This window comes from Apteryx mantelli, chromosome 1 (genome assembly GCF_036417845.1).
Source record: "Apteryx mantelli isolate bAptMan1 chromosome 1, bAptMan1.hap1, whole genome shotgun sequence".
NCBI lineage: Eukaryota > Metazoa > Chordata > Aves > Apterygiformes > Apterygidae > Apteryx > Apteryx mantelli.
In genome coordinates, this window is record NC_089978.1 from 30,165,521 (window position 1) to 30,188,109 (window position 22,589).

A 22,589-nucleotide genomic window follows, 5' to 3' on the forward strand; every position below is an offset into this window, starting at 1 on the left:
ATCTTGTGGAGCTCTCCTCAAAATCTGAACACAAGAAAAGCTCCTCTAATGTCTGTAATAGTTCCAGTGATATCAAAGTCTGTAGGATTTACCCTGATGGTATATGCAATGATCATAGCAATACTACTACTGTTAAAAATTTTCACATACATGTTAATTTGGAGTTTTGAAAAAGTAAAAATGTTTCTCAGCAAACCAACAAAGGTAAATTAATTGCTTACAAGGAGAAAGAAACAACTCCATTTCATAGAGAATTATAAATTATGAGCAATGTCACTTTAAAGAATCAATTCTGGCAAAAACACTACATTTCTAAAATACCTGTAGGCATTTCTGGTAACTTACAGAAGAGGGACATCAAGGAACATTTTCCTGACCTATGTCTCAGCTGTCACCGAGCTACATCTTTGCTAACAAATTATTGCATGGTGCTAGGGACTGTTTTCCAGTGCTAGACCTAGATCACCTGTACTGCTAAATTGTTAGAATGTCTCTGATGTTTTTTTTTGCCCATGCTAACCAGTGAAAAAGCTCCCCAGAAATTCCCAGGCTCAGTTCTACGGTTAGCCAGACAATGAACCGTTCTCAGTTAACAGTTCGGCTGCAGCCACCCTGCTGTGGAAGGTAAGAGCGCTCAGTGGATGTGGGCTGTTCCACATCTATTGGTCTCGGTGCCAGAGAATAGTCCTGGGCATGCATACGTTACTAGTAATACCTGTGAGGGCTCCCAACTTGGGCAGTCACTTAAAACTGTCAACCTCAGGTATTAGCCTTTATCCTGAAATGCCAGTCGTAGCTGAGTTACATTTTAAGACTGTTACCACCTCATACGTAATAGTTAACTAACTGTTGCAAGTTCCATCTTCAGGTTAAAGCACACCTCTGGAAACAGGAGTTGAGCCATGGCCACTACTAGTTCTTACTCTCGCTGTCTTTCGTGTCCCTGCTTCAGGCATGACTGTAGCCCACCTAATTATTACCAAACCGTTATGAACTGCAACCTGACATTAAGGTAAATCAAAATTAGCTCAGTTCTTCAGGCTGTGAAGTAGGCTGCAGGCTGTTCTTGTAGCAAGGATGGGTCTGCCAAAAAAAGGGAAGAGTAGACAACCAAAGGATGGGTATGAGTATGGCCATCTTACTGCAGCTGTCAGTCTTGCAGCTAGGGCTCTAGTCTGCTTCCTCTACTGTGCTACTTTGCTCACATTTGATTTTAACTTATTCATGTGTCAGGGTGGTTAGATGTGGATTCCAGGCCTGTTAGAGCACTAAGGCAGTCTTGTGATGGTACTGTGTGTAGAAGAAATGACGCATGGATGCACTTTAACATAAAAAAGTGATTTAAAATGTAAAGGTCTGTACTGAAGTAGTATACACCATGAATTAATTAAAAGTGAATCATATGTAACATAATTGTTTATAGCATTATTGGTCTAGATTCACACTATGTTACTCTGATGAAATTACAAGTTAAGTTGCATCGAATGAAAGTACTTCTTTGATGAACTAGGCTAATAAATGTATGCCATTGCATTTGTGGATTGTAAAATTCAGTGCATTTTTCTTACAAAACAGAACTGGATTTGCTAAAGGTTGTGTTAATTTAAGTTTGTGCTTTTACATATTATAGTGTTACAGTAACCTTTAAAAATCATTGAAAGATACAGGACAGAAATGGGCTGTTGAGACAAGTGGAAATGCAAACATTATTTGCTTGAGATAATGTGTGTGACAATTTGGCTGCAACTAATAATTTTGATTCTAAGGTGAATTTACTTTTTGCTTCCAAAAGTTATGACAACAGTGCTAAGATGAAAGCTGTTAAGATTACAACATATGAATTTGAAAAGTAATCTGTTTTGACTACATCAAATAAAAAGCTATTGGCATTTTCACAGTAGGTACCTGCTCCAGAATTGAGCTCTGACAGTAATCTTGACCCCTGCTCCTACAGCACTCAACAAAAATAAATGACTTGGCAAATTAAATTCAATGGGCTAACTGCAAGCTCAGTTGCTTGCATAGCTTCCAGTATGTATAAATAGTCATAGAATGCTGCTACCTAGTTTCAAATGTAAAAGTCCTTTTGATAATATAATAATATAAATTTTTTGTAATGAACTGGGTTTTGTTAAGCTTTTCTTTTCTCCTATTAACATACATATATGGGAGATATTACAGAGTTTGATCTTTGCTACTATTAAACAACAAATGCACATGTCTTCTCAAATATAATGGAACTCTTGTTCTTAGCTAATCTATCTACAACCCACCTACTTATTCCATGTTTTGAAGGGTGGAGGCTCCTGTGTTATATATGGACCGACTCCAATTCAGTCATTTAATACTAGCTGTGATACTGAAATGCAAGTGAACATGGTGTAGGGACATATGTGCTGCCTGGGTATGAGCCAGGACAAGCCAAGAGGAAATCTGGCCATGGTTGTTTGTTGTTATGACCAAGCTAATTAGCTGTATTAACAATCAAGGCTCATTACTTTGGACTCAGTGTTGCACTAGCTTGTCTGGACTGTACCAGAACAAGCTGGTAAGCTTCCAAAGCACTGTTTTGCACCTTCTGTGTTACCACAATTATGCTGTTGAATGAATTATGCTAGCTCTGACAGCTCATAATGTTCACATCATAGCCTTGTTTGTACTATGGATGGAAACAAGGAAGGCAAAAGCATGGTCTAACCCCATAAAGCATGTATTTAGCTGTAACAGCTGCTCATAGCTCTGATGCCTAAAGGTGTGAGAGTGAAAGGTCCTGTTTTCTTCTGTTATTTCCCCCCTCCTGAGAATATATGTGTGTGTGTATATATATGTTTGTGTATATGTGTGTGTGTATGTATATATGTGTGTGTATATATAGATATATGTATCACTGAAAATGTATATCACTGAAAATCACTTTAGCATTAAGGCTTATCCCAGTGTCAGCACATTTGGCTTGGATTGTAAGGGCTTTAGGGTGGGAAGGAGAGTCTCTTCTTCAATGTTTGTCCTGACTATCCTGCCTTATCTACTATTTGCACTGCCAGCCAAAACTAATTGTGGCACCTTGTGTATCTTACAAATGCCTTACTCTTTTAACATGTCCCTCTAAAGTAGTTTGTAAGGATATCACTCTAAAAACAAAGGCCTCCATGGAAATAAATATTTTTGTGCTATCTGATTGATTTTCTGATACATGTTCAAAGACAGAACTATTTCTAACAGCATGAGGAGTGTGTTTGTTTTCCTGTTTGATTACTGACTAGAGCACGAGTTGATACACACTCCTAACTGGGTAGGTGGAAAGGCAGGACAAAGATTTCATTTCTGTGCCAAGAAACCTGCGACTAGAGCTGCTAACCTTTCTCCTCTGATTATTGTAACTTCATGCCAGTGAAATCTGTGGATCTCAACCAAAAACTCTCAACAAGCTTCCTCTTATTTCTGAAAGAGGAATCATTAAATTTGCAGCGGTCTCTTTCCAGAGTGATTACTGTATTAAAGATCTGCTGTAAGTGAGCCCACAGTCATTGAGCAGTGTTTTCCAGCCATGACCTGAGAAAGACAATGCTTTCCCTGTTTGTAACTTGACTTTGTTGCTTCCCCTGGGGAGCTACTAACATGGCTTACAGGGAATGAATTTACAAAACATCAGTAAGGATTTGTTTCCTAGGATGAATAGCCATGCAAATGTGTCTTTTATTGAAGATACATGCTCAAAAAGCATGAAAAACTCCTTCTGGAATACAAATCTGGCTAGCTTAGGGTTTAGGCAGTTCTGTGTTTGGCTGTGACTACAGGAACAAATAGTGCATGAGGGTTCTTTTCCAGCAGAAGTAAAGCAGGTGTTAGGGTAACACTACAAGAAACTAACAGCATTTGCTTTTATGTATTCCATCTAGTTTAAGGTAGGTCATCTAAGCTCCCTGTATAATCAGTAAGTAGAAATGAATGCTTCCGGACCTTCTCAGATTTTACTCACTGCAGTGGGGAATCCCTTTCACCTTTCCTTCTATATACTTGTTATGCTGGAAAACCTTCTGGATTTGCCTACACCTGTCTTTTGATTACTGAGAGCAAGCAGGCTGTGCATGTCAGTACCTCTCACTTAAGTGCCTAAAATTAGATGGGGCTGAATCCAGGTTAGATTCTGGAACTACCAGTTCATCAGTATAGAGAGAACAGGGTTATGAGAATAAGATTAGGCTTGGGAAGGTGTGCTAAGCTTTAAAAATAGTTGTTTAAAAACAGCATGTTTTGGATTTGATAATATTTTTAGTTACCTTTATCTAACTGTTAGCATATTCATAACTGGTTTTAGTAGGCCTTCTGTATTATAACCTCTAGAGGTTGGATAAGTCTTTGTCCATCTTGAGAATTTTAGAAGACCAATGTATGTCTGAAATGGCACATTCCTTTGCAGATCTAATATCCAGTTCTGCAATCTCCCCGTAAGTAGACCTCTCATCAAAGTTAATAGTAGTTATGCAAGAAGGTCCAGAGAGTATTCTATTTGCCTGACTGTTAAAAATGTTTCAGATGAGAGCTTCACAGTCCCAAATAAAAATACAATCACTGACAATCCAGTCCCAATAAGAAGATAATGTAAGAACAATACATATGTGTGTTTGTCAGTGCATACAAACACATGCACATTTTAATAAAGATAATGGTGAATAAAATTTTCAAGTGGAACTGAAAGCCTTTTCATCTGCCAAAACCAGACATTTGCCAAGTTTGTCTTTCATCCTGCAAAGGGTGATAACCTTGATAATGCCCAAACCAGTATATGAATCTGCACTATCATTCAGTAAATGCATTCCGTTCAATCAGTTTTTTGCAACCTACGATTTTAGTTTTAGCAGGTAAGTAGACAGGCAGCTGCATTTGTTTTCATTGATGTGGAATATTAAGAGGTTTTGTTTGCTTGCTTGTTTTTAATCATTTATTTTCTCAGTTATGAAATACAGAAAAAATCTTGAAACCAGAAGAAAAAATTCTGTTCTCCAAAACTTCAGCGATAAGTCCTGTATATACGCCAAATTCCAAAATACTTAGGAACTGCTGCCTTTTCAGTCAGGTGAAGTTTTGTCTCAGTAATAATTCAGTAACTACTTTATATTACTCCTGGCTAGTTTAATTAAAATCTTATTTTACATTGTTCAATTTTCTATAAAAATAAATAAGCAGTCTAGCACAGGGGAAATCCTGATCAGACACTGTGGTCAGTCAGATTGTCCTCAAGTCCTTCAGAAAAGCCGATTCAGAAAAGCTTAGGTACTTTGTCCAGTTATTATACAAGCCTCTCCAAATCCTCCATAACATAGTCGCTTCATAATATTTGGTTTTACTCAGTTGTAGTCAGAAGCAGGTTCTTCAGTTCCAAAATATTAAGTCCACTGTAACAGAAGTCATAGATTTTGCAGCATACATATTATTTTAGCAAAATTAGACTGTATCATGAAAATATTGGGCCCAACTTGAGCTTACCTTTAAGAAAGCTTTGTGTCTCCTCTTTCCTTTAACCTCTACCTTTTCTGTATGCTAAGCATGACTCTGTAGAACCATACACTTTTCTAGTCATTTGCTTTGAATTTGTCCTTGCATTCTGGTGAAGGGGAAGAATTCATAGTGCCGCTGATAGAGCACTAATTAATTCCTCTGATCTTTGTCAACATAAACCTATTTGGCCTTATGTTCTATGGTATTTTCAAGCACATTTTTGGTATTGTAACATTATGACTGTAATAAATTCATACTATGCAACTTAAGAAAAATGTAATGAGAAGGAAAAAGACTTTGTCTTCAAAATACATTTCAACCATTGAGGAAGGTAGATATGATTTCTACTGTGCAATGGGAAAACTGAGGCACTGCCTGTGGTCACATAGGTGTGTTTACATTTATATGTCCAAAACAGGGAGGGAAAGGATAGCAAAGGGGAACTGATACACACTCAGGCTGTAGCTGGCTATGTGTTCAAGCTGGTTTACTTTGCAAAATTGCTATGGATAGACAAGCTGAAAAAAGGGAGGAAAAAAGAAGATAAAATTATTTCTGTTATGTGGGATAACACTTATCCTCCTTTGCTTTTTGCTCTTTTTTTCTTACAAGCTGTAGGACTTAATATTAAGATAAAAGACTACTCACATTCCACTGAAATGAAATAAGATTGATTTTGTTTTAAATGCTGGATGTAGGGAACTACAATCAAGTCTTTACCCCTTTGGTTAGCTGGAAAACATTTTGAAAAGCAGCTCCAGTTATGTATCATGTTCCAGTCTGGTTTCAACAACAGGAATCTGTGAGAACATTTTATTTAAGGTTTTCTTATCCCTGTTCACCTTTGTCTGTTTGCACTGAAGTGAAAAATGCAAGGAATTTTCTGGCTTGTGCATAGGACCCAGCTCAAATGAGTTTAATGAGATAACACACTTGTTTTTGCACACACACTCATACCTACTGACACACAAAGTTGAAAGTGCAGGAGGCAAGGAAAAGAGCACAATGCAGGTATAACAATTACTGCTCCAAAATAGGCAAACAAATACTCAAAATATAACTTTGTGTTAAGTCAAGTAAAAATTCTTAGTAAAAATTCTAAAGCTTTTTTAAAAAAGATTATATTTTACTTGCTGAAAAGAGTGAAGTGCTCTCCATTGTCTAATGTGAATATTATACTCTCTTTTTACCTTGAACATAAGATAAAGAAGCATTAATGGACATTATTCCCCTTTCACCAGAACCAGCATTTTACTTTGGAGATGATGAATACTATGTTGACGAGAGTGCTGGCTATGTTGAGGTACGTGTCTGGAGGACAGGAACCGATCTGTCTAAAGCTGCCTCTGTTACAGTGAGGTCTCGCAAATCTGAACCAGTAACTGCAGAGGGTAAGTTACTATTTTACTCTAGTTTCATAATACGTCTCAACAATGAACGCTAGTACATTTGATCTTACTTTGATATAGGTTCAGCTACATGAGATGGAATTCCTGTGTCTCCTGTTTTTAGCAGGTCTTATTATTATTTAAACAAATTATGTACTTATTTATGGAATTTGCTCTCAGTACAGAAGTAGGAGCAACTTTGAAGTCTAGCACTGAGAGAAATGTCTTCAAATGTTCATATAAAATATTTTCACACAAAGGCCATTGATTTTTGCCTCAACAGTGTTTGCTAGGCACAGAGTTATAATCACCTTCCAATATGAAGAGTCTACTCCTCCCACTTTTACTGTAGACAGTAAGAAATTATTGTCCAATATCCTGTGTAGCCACCTTACCTGTGTAGTTCAGTGCTGCTTTGACAGAACCTTCATCTGCAGAATCAAGTGCTGGTGTACCATATTTTTTTTATGAATCAGGATGTTTAAAACTAAGACAGACCAATTATCTTCCTTAGATGCTTATACTGAATGTAAGCAGACAGTAGAGTTCGTCTGCTCAGCTAATTTTCAGATAGGCAAAATTGTGTAAAACTTTACTCTTACGATAGGGATCTGGGGAATCTACACGTTTGCCTATAGCATGTCTTTCTACATTTGTATGCTTTGTCTTGAAAAAGGAAATTATTAAGAGGTCTGAGAAAAATATGTGATTACTTCATTTCTGAAGTTTTACAGGGCTTTTTTACATGAGCTGAAGTCTTTATCTCATCCTGAATCTTTAATTATTTTTTTTCTGTGGGAAAAAAAACACATTTCCATAAAGTAAGAATCGATTCATTGTGCCAGGACCTCCTGGATTTTAGCCTGACTCTGGAGCAGGGAACCAAAATTCACGGCTGACATGGCTCTCAGGCTCTCTAGTCTGTTGGTCACAGCCTTGAAGCTCTGACATGGCTGTCTGCTTGCAAAAGCTGTGGAGCTGGTTCTCAGTCTTGACGTGATGCAGCAGTGGAACTGCTATGCTGAGCTGACAGTCCTGACACCCTGCCTTAGAGGCTCAGGTCTGGGGTAGACCAATAAGGATGCTAGGCAAGTGCCCATCAAATGATGGCCTTGCATCTGACCAACTTTTGTCAAATTCACAGAATTCCAGACAAACCATTTAAATTTCCATGAATCTTTATTCCCTCCAGAGATTTGTTTCAGCAGCTCTGCTGCTGCTTAATCTCCCTGAAAATGCACATTAAAACTCAGTCTTTCACTGGAGTCCTAGGCACATTTACTGCTTTGGTTCCCAGACATGGTGTCATGTTCTAGTCAATATATCTTGTTTCATTTGCTTCCTTGTCGTTGGTTTGTTTTGGGTTGGCTTGGTTTGCTTAAAAAACAAAACAAAAAACAAAAAAACAAACCAAACACAGATAAAACTTTCTTTAACAGCAGAAGGTGCAAAACCCCACCTGACATGGTCTGGGCAAAATTTGATTCTTTTGTTTTCCATTCGTACTTGTTACACAACTCCTCTGAACAGCTGTTCTTCCTTACAGTTAGCTCACTTTTCTGCCTCCCTTTCTACGTTAGTCACAAAACTTGCAACTTCATTACAGAATAATATTAATTTTCTTTCCAAATGACTCTGCTTCATTTCCAGATTCTCTCTCAAAGCTTTATGCTTAGTTTCAGTTCTCACTTAAACCAACTTTACTAATTTTGCCTGAGTAATTTTTGATTTACATAGAAAAGAATCAGGCCTGTTATGTGGCTTGTATCATTAAACAAAAAAATGACCAAATTGTTTTATTTTATAGTCCAACTTAAACGGTCAAGAGATATTTTTGCTTTACATGACTGCCAAAAATTGGCAAATTTTAAAATTATATTTAAAGAAAAAACAAATTTACCTGTTGCTAAAATTAACTGCCTAATGATAGATATTTGTATTTTTAATTACATGCAGTGAAATTTGATATTTTTCCATCTGGTTTCTCTTGGTAGCTGGGGTAGATTATGTGGGCATCAGTCGTAATTTGGATTTTGCCCCTGGAGTCGATATGCAGACGTTTCGCATGGTCATTCTGGATGACCTTGGACAGCCGATGTTAGAAGGAACTGAGAAGTTTGAGCTTGTGCTAAGAATGCCCATGAACGCTGCCCTTGGAGAACCAAGCAAGGCTACCATCTTCATTAATGACTCAGTCTCTGATTGTGAGTATTAATTATTTGTACCTTTTTACATTTAATTTACAGTGTATTTCCATGCAGGAGGTGGAAGACTGCTGAGATTTATGTTATATGTCTGATGCAATATAGCAGAACAAAATTTAAAATAATGAACAGAAGATATGATAACTTTTGCAGTCATATTTTATACATGCTTTTTATATTTTTCTGCCCAGTGCCTAAGATGCAGTTTAAAGAACCTGTATGTGTAGGCAATGAAAATGATGGACAGATTTCTGCCATGATATACAGGAGTGGGGATATCCAGTATACATCCACTGTGAGATGCTATACAAGACAAGGTTCAGCTCAGGTAATGATGGACTTTGAAGAACGCCCTAATACTGACAGTTCCATCATCACATTCCTTCCTGGTAAGCTCTTGTTATTTTAGAAGCCTTTAGTCTATTGAGTTGATTTTTTTTAAAGTGTTTTAACATAAAATGGTGCCAAAAAGACTGCTCTGAAAAACAAAGTTTTCTCTATACACATGGGTAGAATGCGGGCAGATGATGTTTCTTGTTCCCTTTTGCTTCACTTCTGAACTGGAGAGATGATCAATAGGGACCAGAGGGACATTTCTTCATAAAGGATCAGCCTCCAGCCTGAATGCAAGGGTCTTTGTGATCCACCATAGTCCAAGCAGGTTCAGAGTAACACAGCAACAATAGCACAGACCTGCTGTGAGGAAAGAAACTTCGGAAGTTCTGCCCTTCATTAGGCAGATTTCTGGTAAATGTATTTGACTTGCACTGAAATGATTAAAAGACCTTTCAACAAGGATATAGCTCATTTTTATTCTTTGCTCTCTCATTTCTGGGTGACTGTTTTTCCCAGGTAGGCTTTCCTAAGCTAGTCCTCCAGTATCAGGTTCTTAATATGTCACATTAGAGATGAAACACAAATAAGTGAGGTGTCACTGCCTTGAAAGAATATTGCCTGATGCTCTCTATTTGTGCAGAAGACAGCTTAGTCTTTCTGTCCTTTCAGTTTACACACACACAATATTTTTCAAAGCTCTGAAAAAGTATTGTCATCAGTATGTAATCCTTGGTATGCCTTTATCACAGAAATCGTGAGCTTCACATTTGCATATACATGTACCATGTATACATAAACTCTTTTGAAGATTTATTCAGTCTGCTTTCATTTGGAACTGGCCTCAACCTTGGTGCTATCATGTGCTCCATGCCTTTGCCATTGCTTCTGCAAAACCAGGAACCAGAGTCCCACTTTTTAGGATTAATAGACACAGGCCCCTTACGGGTGACTTTTTCCTCTTTTCTTCTAGTGTCTCCCTACTGTTTCTTCAACAAAGAGGTCTGTTGGGATCATACTTTGTGTCCATAAACTCCTCAGGCCTGTTTAAGATGCAGCAGTTTCAATACAGTCTCCTGCACGTTTCCCTTGTAAAAATGAGCAGGATAAATATTTTGGATTTTTTTTCTCTTAATGGATAATTTATTTTCTATGAGGAAAAAAACACTTCAGAAAATGAACACAGTCAGCATCCCAGATGTTACACAAATGTTTATGACAAATACCAAATTCTTCCTTGCAGAAAACACAAGGTGCATAAAAAGGGAAGATACCTGTGCCTCAGCTTAGGCCTGCTTCTTCTCATCCCCTTCATCTTGAAGAGCCTTTATCATTATTAGATGCATAGTGATGGAAAAACCTTGCAAATTGTCCCCATCTCTCTTGTATCCTGTGCCGTTCCTTTTGTCAGGGATGTAGGAATCATTCTCCTGATGATGAGACCACTAAGCATAACATTGGGAGCCAGATACTCTGCATATTACTTACAACTTTTGTTGGTCTTGTAGAAGGCCTAAGTCCTTTATTCCCAGAGTCTCAGAACATTCAGTAAGTTTAGACACATATATTTGTGGGTGATCAGTTAGACCAGAAGCAGCCTGTGGGTCCATGAACTTGGAGAAATGTGCTGTAATACAGCAAAGAACACCCTAGTTCTGCATGATGTTATCTTCATAATAATTGCAGGTGAGACTGAGAAGCCTTGCACACTTGTGCTTATGGATGATACTTTCCATGAAGAAGAGGAAGAACTACGTCTAGTTCTTGGCACTCCAAGAAGTGATTCTTCCTTTGGTGCCTCTATTGGTGAACAAAATGAGACCCTGATAAAGATTCGTGATGATGCAGACAGTAAGAAATTATTTTGTTACTATGAAACTGGTGTCTGGAATTCCATTTGTGTACTTCTCTGAAAATATTTTTCCTCTAATTACAGAAGCTATTATTAAGTTTGGTGAGACCAAATTTAGTGTGAGTGAACCAAAGGACACAAGGCAAGTAGTAGTGGTAAAAATCCCAGTGCTTCGTCTGGGAGACAATTCCAAGGTTTCTGTTGTGAGAGTTCATACAAAGGATGGGTCTGCTACTTCTGGAGAAGACTATCACCCTATATCAGAAGGTAAGAAAAAGCTCCTACTTTCACTCCAATGAGTATCATATCCTACTATTTTTTTTTTATTCATGACTGTAGTGTAATGTTTGAAGAATGAAATAACTTTGTGAATAGATAACTTTGCAACCACATCCATTAATATAATTTTCTATTCAAATTCAAAAGGCCATTGGAACAGGATTCCATTCCTTTCAAGCCTAATGCCCAAAAACTGGATGTGCAATGTTCTGTCTATAATTAAGAGTGGAGTCTTAGCAGTCCTTATAAGTACTGTAGTTTGAGCAACAGCTATACTAATAAATGAGAAATTTATAATGATTTGAAATGCACTCCTCTATGATCATAAAACTTCTAAACTGAAATTTGAAAAGGAGATTGTATTCATAGCATTATACTGTAAACAGTAGTTGATTAACCCAATAATTACAATCAATAATAAAGTAACATTTGAGAGAGAAAAGGTAAAGCAAGATAAAGGGATTATAAGAGTAAGATCTATGTAGGACAGAAATGTCAGTAAATAATTAGAAATGTATTTTGCAATAAAGAAAAAAATGACTACAGACAACAAGAAGAAAGGCAAAACACTAGAGAAAAACTACCTAATCTAGTTATGAGACTTGAAATGAGCTTCAGGTGGGTCATGTAAATCGGCTCTTCGGCTGGGCTCACCAGCTGCTAGGGCTGTCATATTTGTATGTGTATGGCTGTAGTGATAGTGTAACTCCACTCCACGCACAAATATGAGAAACCTGACTCCATCAACCCATCCTATCTTAAGAAGAGGTGACTGCAGAATAATTTGCATGCACCTCTGGTAAAGGCATAAAATGGGATCCAAACCATCAGTCTTCTGGAAAATGCACCAGTTGCTATGTTACTCTTTTGTGATCTCTGTAATAGATCCTGGATTACAGCTCCATCTCACATGTTATAGAGCAAAGCATTCCCTGAGTTTTCCCCAAGTACTTCTGTACTGAGCCCAATAACCGCTGGTTAGAGAAAGCAAATGCTTCAGAAAGGCCATCCAGTCTGGATTTCAAAGCACTGGAAGATGATAAATGTGTCTTAGTATTTTGTTTCACTGGTCAGTCCCTATCATTCTTTATAATAAAATTGGTACCTTCTTTCCCATTTAAACGCATGTAATTCAGCTTCCATCCACTACTGCTTATTATGCCTCACTCTAAAGAGTGCAGAGCTCATTAGCATTAGCTCATTAGTATTTTTTCTCTATGTTGGTGTTTACATATACTAATCAACACATCACTTTTTGTAAGGTTTTTTTTTCATTTGGTCCTGACATAATTTTTGTTGGTCATTTCTGTGCCATCTTCAGTTATTTTTATATCCTTTTAAAAATACAGACATTAGAAATGTTTCTGCTTTTTTTGTATCACTCTCACCTATTCCATACAGAAATGTTAATAGTTTCCCAATTTTTTCTTCACTGTTAGTAGCTAATACGTTCAAGAATAACAGTGTCCTTGTAATACTGTCAGCTAAGATAGAATTTTTCATCCACCATGACCTCAGAAGTCTTTTCAGAGACAATGCTTTTCAAAAGATAGTACCTCTTTTTATAACTCTGGCTTCATGCCTTATTTTTTGGTATATAGTATGGTATTAAAATGCATTGTTTGAATAAACCCAACAATACTATTTATGTACTATTCTGTAAACTTTTGGTCATTCACATATGTTGCCAATAATGATTTAACAATTAGTCACAGATCAGTTTAAAAATATTAAGTTCTCTTAGACTAAATCCTAGTCATTGCAAATCTCTTTTATGATGATGAGGTTGCTCCATTTTCAGTGATTTGTGTGTGTGTGACTTGCTATTCACTATTATTTTTAGCATGACACAGAATAAACTAAATGAACTCATATGAACATTTGGAATTTGAAAAGTGAGTATTAACTGTGATATCTTATGGATGAACCTAGAATTACTGCCTGACTGTTGTGATCAGAAGATTTATTTTTAAGTATCTAATTACATTTTTAGAAATCGAGTTTAAGGAGGGTGAAACACAGCACTTTGTGGAGATTGAAGTTCTCTTTGATGGAGTTAGGGAAATGAGAGAAGCCTTCACTGTGCACCTGAAGCCTGATGAGAACATGGTTGCAGAAATACAGGTAAATAATTGATGCAAAATATTCAACAGCAAATCTGGTAAATAGATCTCTTTTTGCTTTTCAGCTTATAGCTTTATTCTTCCTATAAGGTGTATACATGCTATCCTGGCTTATAACTTAAAAGCCAAAGTAGATCATTCCAGCTGACATTGCAGCACCTATTCAAAATATTTTGTTCCCATGTCAATAGGGTTCATGGAGTGATATGAGAGCGTATATAGAACAGAAATCTTCAAGATATTCTTCCAGATAAATTTTCTTCGTCAAATCAGTCCTAAAAACTGATGTCCTCTTGGAAACAGTGACTAGCAATAAAGTATAACCTCTAAACTGCAAAAACAGCAGTCATATGAAATATAACTTCTACTGTCAAAACAATGTTAATACTATGCTTGTTGCATAAACTGAAATAACCACACATTCTTGTAATCTGGCATTATATCATATATACTTTTAGCACAACAGCATTTTCCTCTGATTCTCCACAAAATATTCTTCAGACTCTTTGGCCCTTTCATCAGGATCACACTTTAAGTAGTCTGCCTCCAGGTAGGCAGACAGAAGAGATACATCCTTTGTTAATGATAAACTCCACATTTCTCTCAGGCAGTTAAAGCACAGTACAAATCAGAGTTCTACCAGAATACTTAAGCGATTCAAGAATGCTGAGACACAAGAAGTTAAATGATCTGGTACCTTAAGTTCCTTTTAACACTTGCTTTTATCATCTGCAATATGCTTTCAAAAAAATATATATATACACACATATATATATTTGTATATACATGTGTGTGTGTATAAATATATGTGTGTATATACATACATACATATACATACATACACACACACACACATATATATATACACACACACACCCCTTACCCTTAACCTTGCTTTGAGGAGGAAGGATTGGACTAGGGATCTCCACAGGTCCTTTCCAACCTCAATTATTCTTCGATTCCAGTGCCTCAATCATTTTTCAGTTGTTCAACAAACTGAGTTTTATAACTTGTCTTGGGACAGCGTTTGAAAGGCTAGACATGTTCTGATCAAAGTCCAGCTAGAATATTTAAATGTTCACAAAGAACTGTTTCTGCCTTTTCATTATCAGTCAGCCAAGGCCATTGTGTACGTTGAAGAAATGAACAGCATGGCAGATGTCACCTTTCCTTCAGTCCCTCAAGTTGCATCCCTTTTGATATATGATGATACTTCTAGAGCTAAAGACAGAACCAGTCCCATAGCTGGCTATCCTGTCATCTGTATCACAGTGAGTATCTATGTGAAAAGATGGAACAAGATCAGTATATGGATATGGATTTGTTTGAAGGAGCAATGTGTATGGATTTGTTCATTTTATGGGTTTGTTCATAGGAGCAATTGGCTTTTATATTGCCTGTGAGATGTGGTAGAGGACTGTTTCAAAGCAGGACACCTTCTTCATATAGTATTTATCTCTACAGAGCAGAAAATAAACAGTTCTGTGTCTCTCATAAAGCAGCACTCTTTATTTGCCTAGGATATAGTTGTTTCATATAAAAGTATGTGCTATGAGGACTGTGATATACCTTTTTTTTTTCTTTACACAAAATGTTCAGGTAAGCGATATGAAAAATAAAATGGTGTATGATTTAAAAACAGTTCCCTCTGTCGTTGCCTCATAAAAGGAAAAGCTGGCTGTTACATTTATCAAATAAGTTTAAAAAGTTATCCTTTCACAGTGAAGAATTAGAAAACGAGCAAATCAGTAAATGCCAATTATAGCCTCAAACCTTGTTTGTCTTCATTACAGTTCCAAGTTAGGTAATACACTCACACTCCAACAGCTAAACACCACAAAAATGCTTTAATGGAGCCAAGTCTCTAAAAGTTCTGCTGAAATAGGGAGGCATAGAGCTACTGCAGTCTAATCATCATTGCACATATTTTACTTATTGGGACGGAGAGGAAAGGCACTCCTTATCAGTCTGTATTATTGTAAATTACACATAAGTTTAAGGTAGAACTGGCCTAAGAGCTAATCTGATTTGTTTGAATAGCAAATCAATTTTCAGGATACAAAAATCAGAAAAATATGTTTCACCTGTCCATCAGCAAGAACAGTCCAATGTGAACACAGTGTCTATGATTGAATGACTGTATACTATTTCCTGGATTGCCTTGACTTAATTTAAGATGTAATTTGTACAGTTAAAATCACTAGAGATAACAGATGAGCCACTGTTTTCAGTGAGTGTCACAGACTGAAAATGAATATTGTTCATTGAAGTACTACAGCCTTCATTCGTTGCAGTTTTGTGATAAAATAATTTGTATGAATATTCATATGCATTGAGGAAGGATTTGGTCTGTCTGCACCTTCAGTTTATTTCTGATAGCATTCATTATGCACAGGAATGGTTCCCCAAAATACAAAACAAATAGCAAGAAAACAAAACAAAAAACTTAAAATGAGAAGTGTATTTACAAAATTGGACCAAAGGGTGAAATTCAAGTTAAACTAGTATATGGAAGTGCAATTTGTACCTGCATAACTATGTTAGGTTTTGACCAGTAAACCATAATTTTAATTAATGATATTTTTCATTTCAATAACCATAATTAAACCTACTTTTAATTTAGCAGAACAGTGCTAAAAGCATCACTGTCAAAATAAGGTGTTTACTTAAGAGATTTGCTGAAGTTATCAGTTCCATGTTGCTGAGTTTCCTGACTCTTGATAAATTAAAATTCCTTTGCCATGAAGCAAATAAATTGTTACACATCTGCCTTGTTCTGCAGGCTTGCAATCCTAAATATGAAGACTTTGACAAGACTGGTTCAATATGTGCCAGTGAGAACATTAATAATACTCTGACACAATACCGGTGGCTTGTGAGTGCGCCCACTAGTCCTGATGGTGTTACTAACCCCATGAAGGAGATTGACTTTGATACCTTCTTCACTTCCTCCAAGATGATCACGCTAGACTCCATTTACTTTCAAGCTGGTTCTCGTGTCCAGTGTGCAGCTCGTGCTGTGAATTCAGATGGTAACGAAGGTCTTGAGCTTATGAGTCCTATTGTAACTATAAGCATATCGGAAGGTAAGACATCATCACCTGCTGCAAACCCCTAGATTGCTTTTTGATCCCAAATTCCATCCTAAAAAATTCTGGTGACGTGACAAGGAGTTTTAATGTCACAGTCTTACCTTTTCTTCAGTTGTTCATAGAGATGTCCAGACTCAGAAAACCTTAACTTTGATTGCTAAAGGAAAAAAATACATCTTTGTAGGCACAGAGAAAGCAAGAAGTGGTGCAAAATCTGTTTTCTCAGCACAGCAGAAAAGTGTATAAAGGGAATGGTTCTCATCTTTGCTAGTCAACTTTAAATAGTTCGCCGCTAACAAACTTGTGTGTTCTGGAGAACAGTATTAAGTGTGCATTGGAATTAATGAAGCCTGGTTTCTGTTGGCTTTGAAACTGTAGTAATGTTGCGGTATGATGTCATCTCCTGTTAGTCATTGGAGAGTACACATGGGAGTGCTATTACCAATATCTAGCCAGATGAAAAGCTTCATTTGGCATTCATGCCTTCATAGACACATGAGAATCAGTACCAGAGATAAACTTTGATTTGGTTTGGTTCTGTTACTGGAAACAACTGGTATCCATTAACAGGGCATAGACTGAAACTTTTTCTATGGTTTGGTTATTCCTAATATTCGCCCTTCCTCCCCTCCTTCTTTCTCTGATTCTCTTTCTCTCTCTCTCTCTCTCTGATTCTCTGATAACTAATAAAGGTTGAACTGATGCTGCATGCTTTCAGTCAGTGGAGATATTCTAGTCTACCTCCTTTGCCCAGCTAGCTATTTTCATGACACTGGTACTGAATAGCATTACAAAGCAGGGGTTGAGAACTGATATGCGAGTGGTCTGATGGTATATGCTATTTCATCCTAGAAATTGCAGATACTTCTGATTATTGTATAATCTGGAAAATGAGTCAGCAACCAAAGTAAAATTTCAAAACATTGTATTTTATTACCCTTCTGCAGATAATACATATTCTTTGTGTCACCTATGCTGGTTTTGTAGTTGCATTAACTATTCTGTTTTTTATAAGGTCTTACAGTGCATAATAGATTACATGATGCTTCATTTGCATTATCATTTTAATTTCCTCAGCCTTTCCAACTAAATATTTGAGTTAAAAAATTTTGTTTCTGCTGAGTTAGAGCTTTAAGAACTTGGATTCCATCTATTGTACAGAATTTCTATTTGCCTGCTTCCTTTATTCCACATTTTGACTGTAGGCTCAAGTAACCTTTGTCTGTGCTAACAAGAATCCTATACCCGAAAGAGGACTCTGTCTAAGGGTATTGTCTACAAGATGCAGGGCCTTGCTTTTTAAAGACAGACAACTGGGTGCTGCATGAGCTGGTCTGGTTATGTGAAACAGACTGGCTATGTTAGTGTTATAATACACTACTTGAATTAAAAATGACAAATTAGCAGGGCTAGTTGGCCTATGCCCATCACTGAACAGCTATGTGTGTATTACTTGCAATACCTAAGCTAACTCATTATGTTGAAGTCACCAATTCTGAAGAACATATACAACATAAGGGCAAAAAGTTAAATAGTGCTAGATGCTATTTTGAAAGAAGGTTAATGGTCAGACAGACTGGACAAAATCCTGAATATTTTCAACTTTGAGGGTGTTTGACCTCCAGTGCATAGACTAAATTCTCAAAAGGAGGTCAGACTGTGCAGAAAATTGCATTTTAGCCTCTTTAGCACATCTTATTTGCATTTGAGAAAAAATAAGCCATCATTTGTGCAGAAGAGAGGTTTTGTTTTACCTCACACCAGAAGGTTCCAACTTAGCGCCCTTGAGCCAAATGAAGTCCGCCAGAAGATGAGACCCTGCACTCCTCTTTTCTCATAACTCCTCAAGCAGACAAAGAGCAGAACATGGACTAAGAGAACTGTCCTGATGTTTCACTTCTGCTAGCTTCTTTCTTAGGGGACCTTGAGATCCTTTAGCCATCCCATGACAGTGTGCTACAATTCATGAGAGCAGGATGAAGACACCACTGCATTGAACCATGTGACTAGAAATTGCATGGATCTCTGATCATATGGTTAGCATGTTACAAACCTAATCTGCTGGTTTTACAAGCCAGGACTAATACTGGAAGAGGCTGCCAGAACTAACACAGGAGCAGAAGAAAGCTGTAGATTCTCCGTCCTTGGAGAAATTCAAAACTCAACTGGACAAAGCCTTGAGCCACCTGGTTTGACTTTGAAGCTGACTCTACCTTGAGCATAGGATTGTATCAGATGACTTGCAGAAATCCCTTCCAACTAAAATTAGTTTATGACACTGTGATTCTAATTACATACTGCTCACTGAGGGAACAGGAGGCTTATAGGGTCCTATGAAGGCATATATAGGTCCACACCCTAATCCAGTGCCAAAAGCAACTGAATACTGATGAGGTATTTTCCATAAGGTTAGGTATGTGTTTAAGGGGGTGGGAGGAATTAATGGATAATATGCCCCTGAGGACTTCAGTAAGGAAGTACGGTACCTGCTGCTTACTTTGCAAGTACAGTGACACACACAACTGAATATGTACAAGTTCGGTGTCATCACCTGGTTTTGAAAATGTGATCCAGTTGATCAAGTAATGGTTTCTGTTTGAATCATCATATGTAGAAATTCCTGTTCAAACCTGTGATAAATGCTGCACAAAGCATTTACCTGTCATTTCAGAAAATTATCTTTGTTTTGAAAATCTATATAGTGGAAAAAATGCTTCCAAAATTAATGCAATGCAAAGTATGGATTATTTTCTGTGAACATAAAGTTGCTTCCTCCATTTTCTCTTAGGTCTTTGTCAACCTCGTATGTCAGGAGTAGTTGGAGCAGAACCATTCTCTGCCAAATTGCGTTATACTGGCCCAGAAGATCCAGATTATGCCAATCTCATCAAACTGACAGTCACCATACCGCATATTGATGGTATGATAAAATCAGATGTGGAGTATATAACAAGCTATTTAAACTATCTGAGTTATTTTATTAGTCATGCTATTTTAAATAGCCAGAGTCATAATCTAATCTTTAAACAAGTACAGCCAGAGAAAAATGTCATGAACAAATAAGTCTAGTTTGCAGCAAGGTGCATATGGTACTGTATTGATACATATTCCTTGATCTGAAGATTAAGTGTTTTCAGATTACTTGTGTAGTTTACATAAATTGGGCTAGACCTACACTTTGTAAAACTCCTTTGAAGCCCATAGAGTTATATCAAGGAAGAATTTATCCTGTGGAGTATTAAGTGTTGTACAGCTAGTATTCTAAGAAAAGTAAATACGTCTCCTTAGACTCCTAGACGTCTAAATATTGATTATAGAATGCCCTTCAGAGAACAGAGTTTGATATAAGCTTGGGAGTATTGCCTATACAATGTGAAAATGTTACCTTAATAGCTGGGCATGTATAGCCTAGCACTCAACAGACATAAGTCAAGCTCTCCCACCCAAAAACTGCAAATCACTAGCTGTTTGACTTGTAATTAATTAATTATCATGGTTATACATTTATAAGTTAAATATAATTGTGCTCATTTATTTCACAGGGTTTTAAAGTCATTTTAATGAATATTTATAAATCGTTGTATCAAGTTGTGCTAAATACAATATAAACTCACTAAGCTGCACTATCTTGTGGGAAATCAAAGTAAAATAATTTAAAAATCAGACTTTTGCATAGAAAATGTATTTATTTTAGCAACTGTTGTTCAGTTTTAATTATTTGAGAATAATCTCTTTTATGTCCTATCAAAAAACTACACTATACTTGGTCTAACATGGAAGAATGTAATCTAAAATAATATTTCTGAAAATGGACCACCACTAAAGTTATCCTTAAAAAATAAATAAAGCCTTTTAATCACTTACATGCTTCTGTAGCATGTTGCTTACATGCAACTTCACGCAATCCTGATTGAGAAATATCTTGGGAGATCTATAATTTTTTTACTTGCTTTATCGTAATGTAAAGACATAATTATTGTGGATATCATTCTCATATACACTTAGAGTATCTTTATTTGAATTCTAAAGTACATTAATTACTGTAAGTTCAAAATACAGAAGTACTGCATAGCATTCTTGGTAGTTGGCAAACTATGGGCTAAATCAGAGAACTGTGGCCATTGAAATTTTGTGATAGTGTTATAATTTAATCTTTTTTTAGGCATGCTGCCTGTTATTTCCACAAGAGAGCTCTCCAACTTTGAGCTGACACTTAGCCCTGATGGAACTAGAGTTGGAAACCATAAGTGCTCTAACCTGTTGGACTACACAGAAATAAAGACTCACCATGGTTTCTTGACTGATGCTACGAAAAATCCAGATGTGATTGGAGAAACCATTCCCTATCAATACAGCCCAACAGTTAGAGGCTCCAGTACCTTACGCTTCTACCGCAGTCTGAGTCTGGAAGCCTGTTTATGGGAATTTGTTAGCTATTATGACATGTCTGAGCTCCTCACAGATTGTGGAGGCACCATTGGGACAGATGGACAGGTACCAAATTGTTACTTGATTCTGTAATGTGTCCTTAAAATGAAAGACTTCCCTTTTAATGTACCTGTGCTAGAAGTAAGTGGTTTTGGTATTAATTTAGTCTAAAAAGAAAAGTTTTCTTTTTTTCTTTACAGTATATAGAGTTCCCCTAAGCCCATCTTATTTCTTAAAGCTATCAATATCCATTAAATACTAGTAGACTATGTGTGAAACCCTAGTCCAATTGAAATTAAAGGAATAATTTCTTTTGACTTAAATTTCCTAGGATTTTCACCCAACTTAGTTTTACAGTATTTTAGGACAAACATCCCACTTTTACTGTATTGTAAGCCACCTTAGTTTTTTCTTAGAATGAGACCCTTCTAAAACTTTGCTGTTAGCATATTGATAGTACTGGACTATTTAGTATACTATTTAGTATTAGTCCTGATGTAACTATCTTTAAACAGAGTTTAAAAAAAAAAGAAAAAGTGAAGAGCCTTCCTGCTAATAACAATGGACTGTACTGTCCTACCAGCTGCTTGGCCCTGCTAATCTCTTGCTCTCTGTGACACAAAACCTGTCAGTGCTGACAGCACAGTGGTCTCGTTACCCAGTAGAAAATTCCTTGGGCAAGAAGCAAAAAGAAGCTGCCAGTGTGGGATGGCTAAAGAACAGAGCTGTGAAAGTGGTTTGAGGATTGAAACAAGGAAGTTAGATCTTCAGGTGTCCCTTGGAAAATGCTTAGAAATCTGTAGTAACATGGAATCAAAAGGATGTAGCATTTCCTCTGCTGCAGTGACAGCAAAATTTATCCCAGTTCTTCCCTGTACAATCACTTGCTTCATAAGATTGTCTGACTCCACAGTCTCCAGAGTACAAAAACTGTAGCTGTGAAGATCAATACTTTATGGCACAGAAAAGTCCCCTTGGGGAATAATCCTATAGGCTGAAAGAAGGACTGGAAATGTAGTACCTTATTTCAGAAATGTCCATCCATACCATGAGAGCTGTGTGGCAAGGTTAGCTCACTCTCCTGGGAATGTCTTATGTGGTGAACCACTATAGAAAAGATAGAGCCATTGTGTGAAATGGCCCTACCTGCTCTGCTTTTTAAAGGGTATTCATCTTTCCCATGGCCCATCTGCTTATCAGCTCCTCAGGAAGTTAAAATGGACAAATTCTTAGTTTATCAGTCCCAAATGGCATGAGGCTTTACACATGAGAACAGGGTGTTGTTGCCCAAAGAAACCTACGGGCAAGTACAATAGCAGACAAAGCTGTTTGATTACTAACAGCATAAGTGCCAATGGACATTTAGATACCCAATCCCATAGGCCGATTTT

General features: G+C 36.9%; 1 protein-coding gene across 1 annotated transcript in view; it reads left to right on the top strand.

The window, feature by feature from the left end:
• Positions 1-22,589, top strand: part of FREM2 (FRAS1 related extracellular matrix 2) — a 146,756-nt gene that overhangs the window by 97,699 nt on the left and 26,468 nt on the right. Inside the window, exons 7-16 of the mRNA XM_013948291.2 lie at positions 6,741-6,890; positions 8,882-9,091; positions 9,283-9,480; positions 11,111-11,275; positions 11,361-11,543; positions 13,549-13,679; positions 14,791-14,949; positions 16,461-16,764; positions 19,559-19,690; positions 20,933-21,264. Coding sequence (XP_013803745.2) covers positions 6,741-6,890; positions 8,882-9,091; positions 9,283-9,480; positions 11,111-11,275; positions 11,361-11,543; positions 13,549-13,679; positions 14,791-14,949; positions 16,461-16,764; positions 19,559-19,690; positions 20,933-21,264 — 1,964 coding nt within the window. The remainder of the gene's footprint in view (positions 1-6,740; positions 6,891-8,881; positions 9,092-9,282; positions 9,481-11,110; positions 11,276-11,360; positions 11,544-13,548; positions 13,680-14,790; positions 14,950-16,460; positions 16,765-19,558; positions 19,691-20,932; positions 21,265-22,589) is intronic.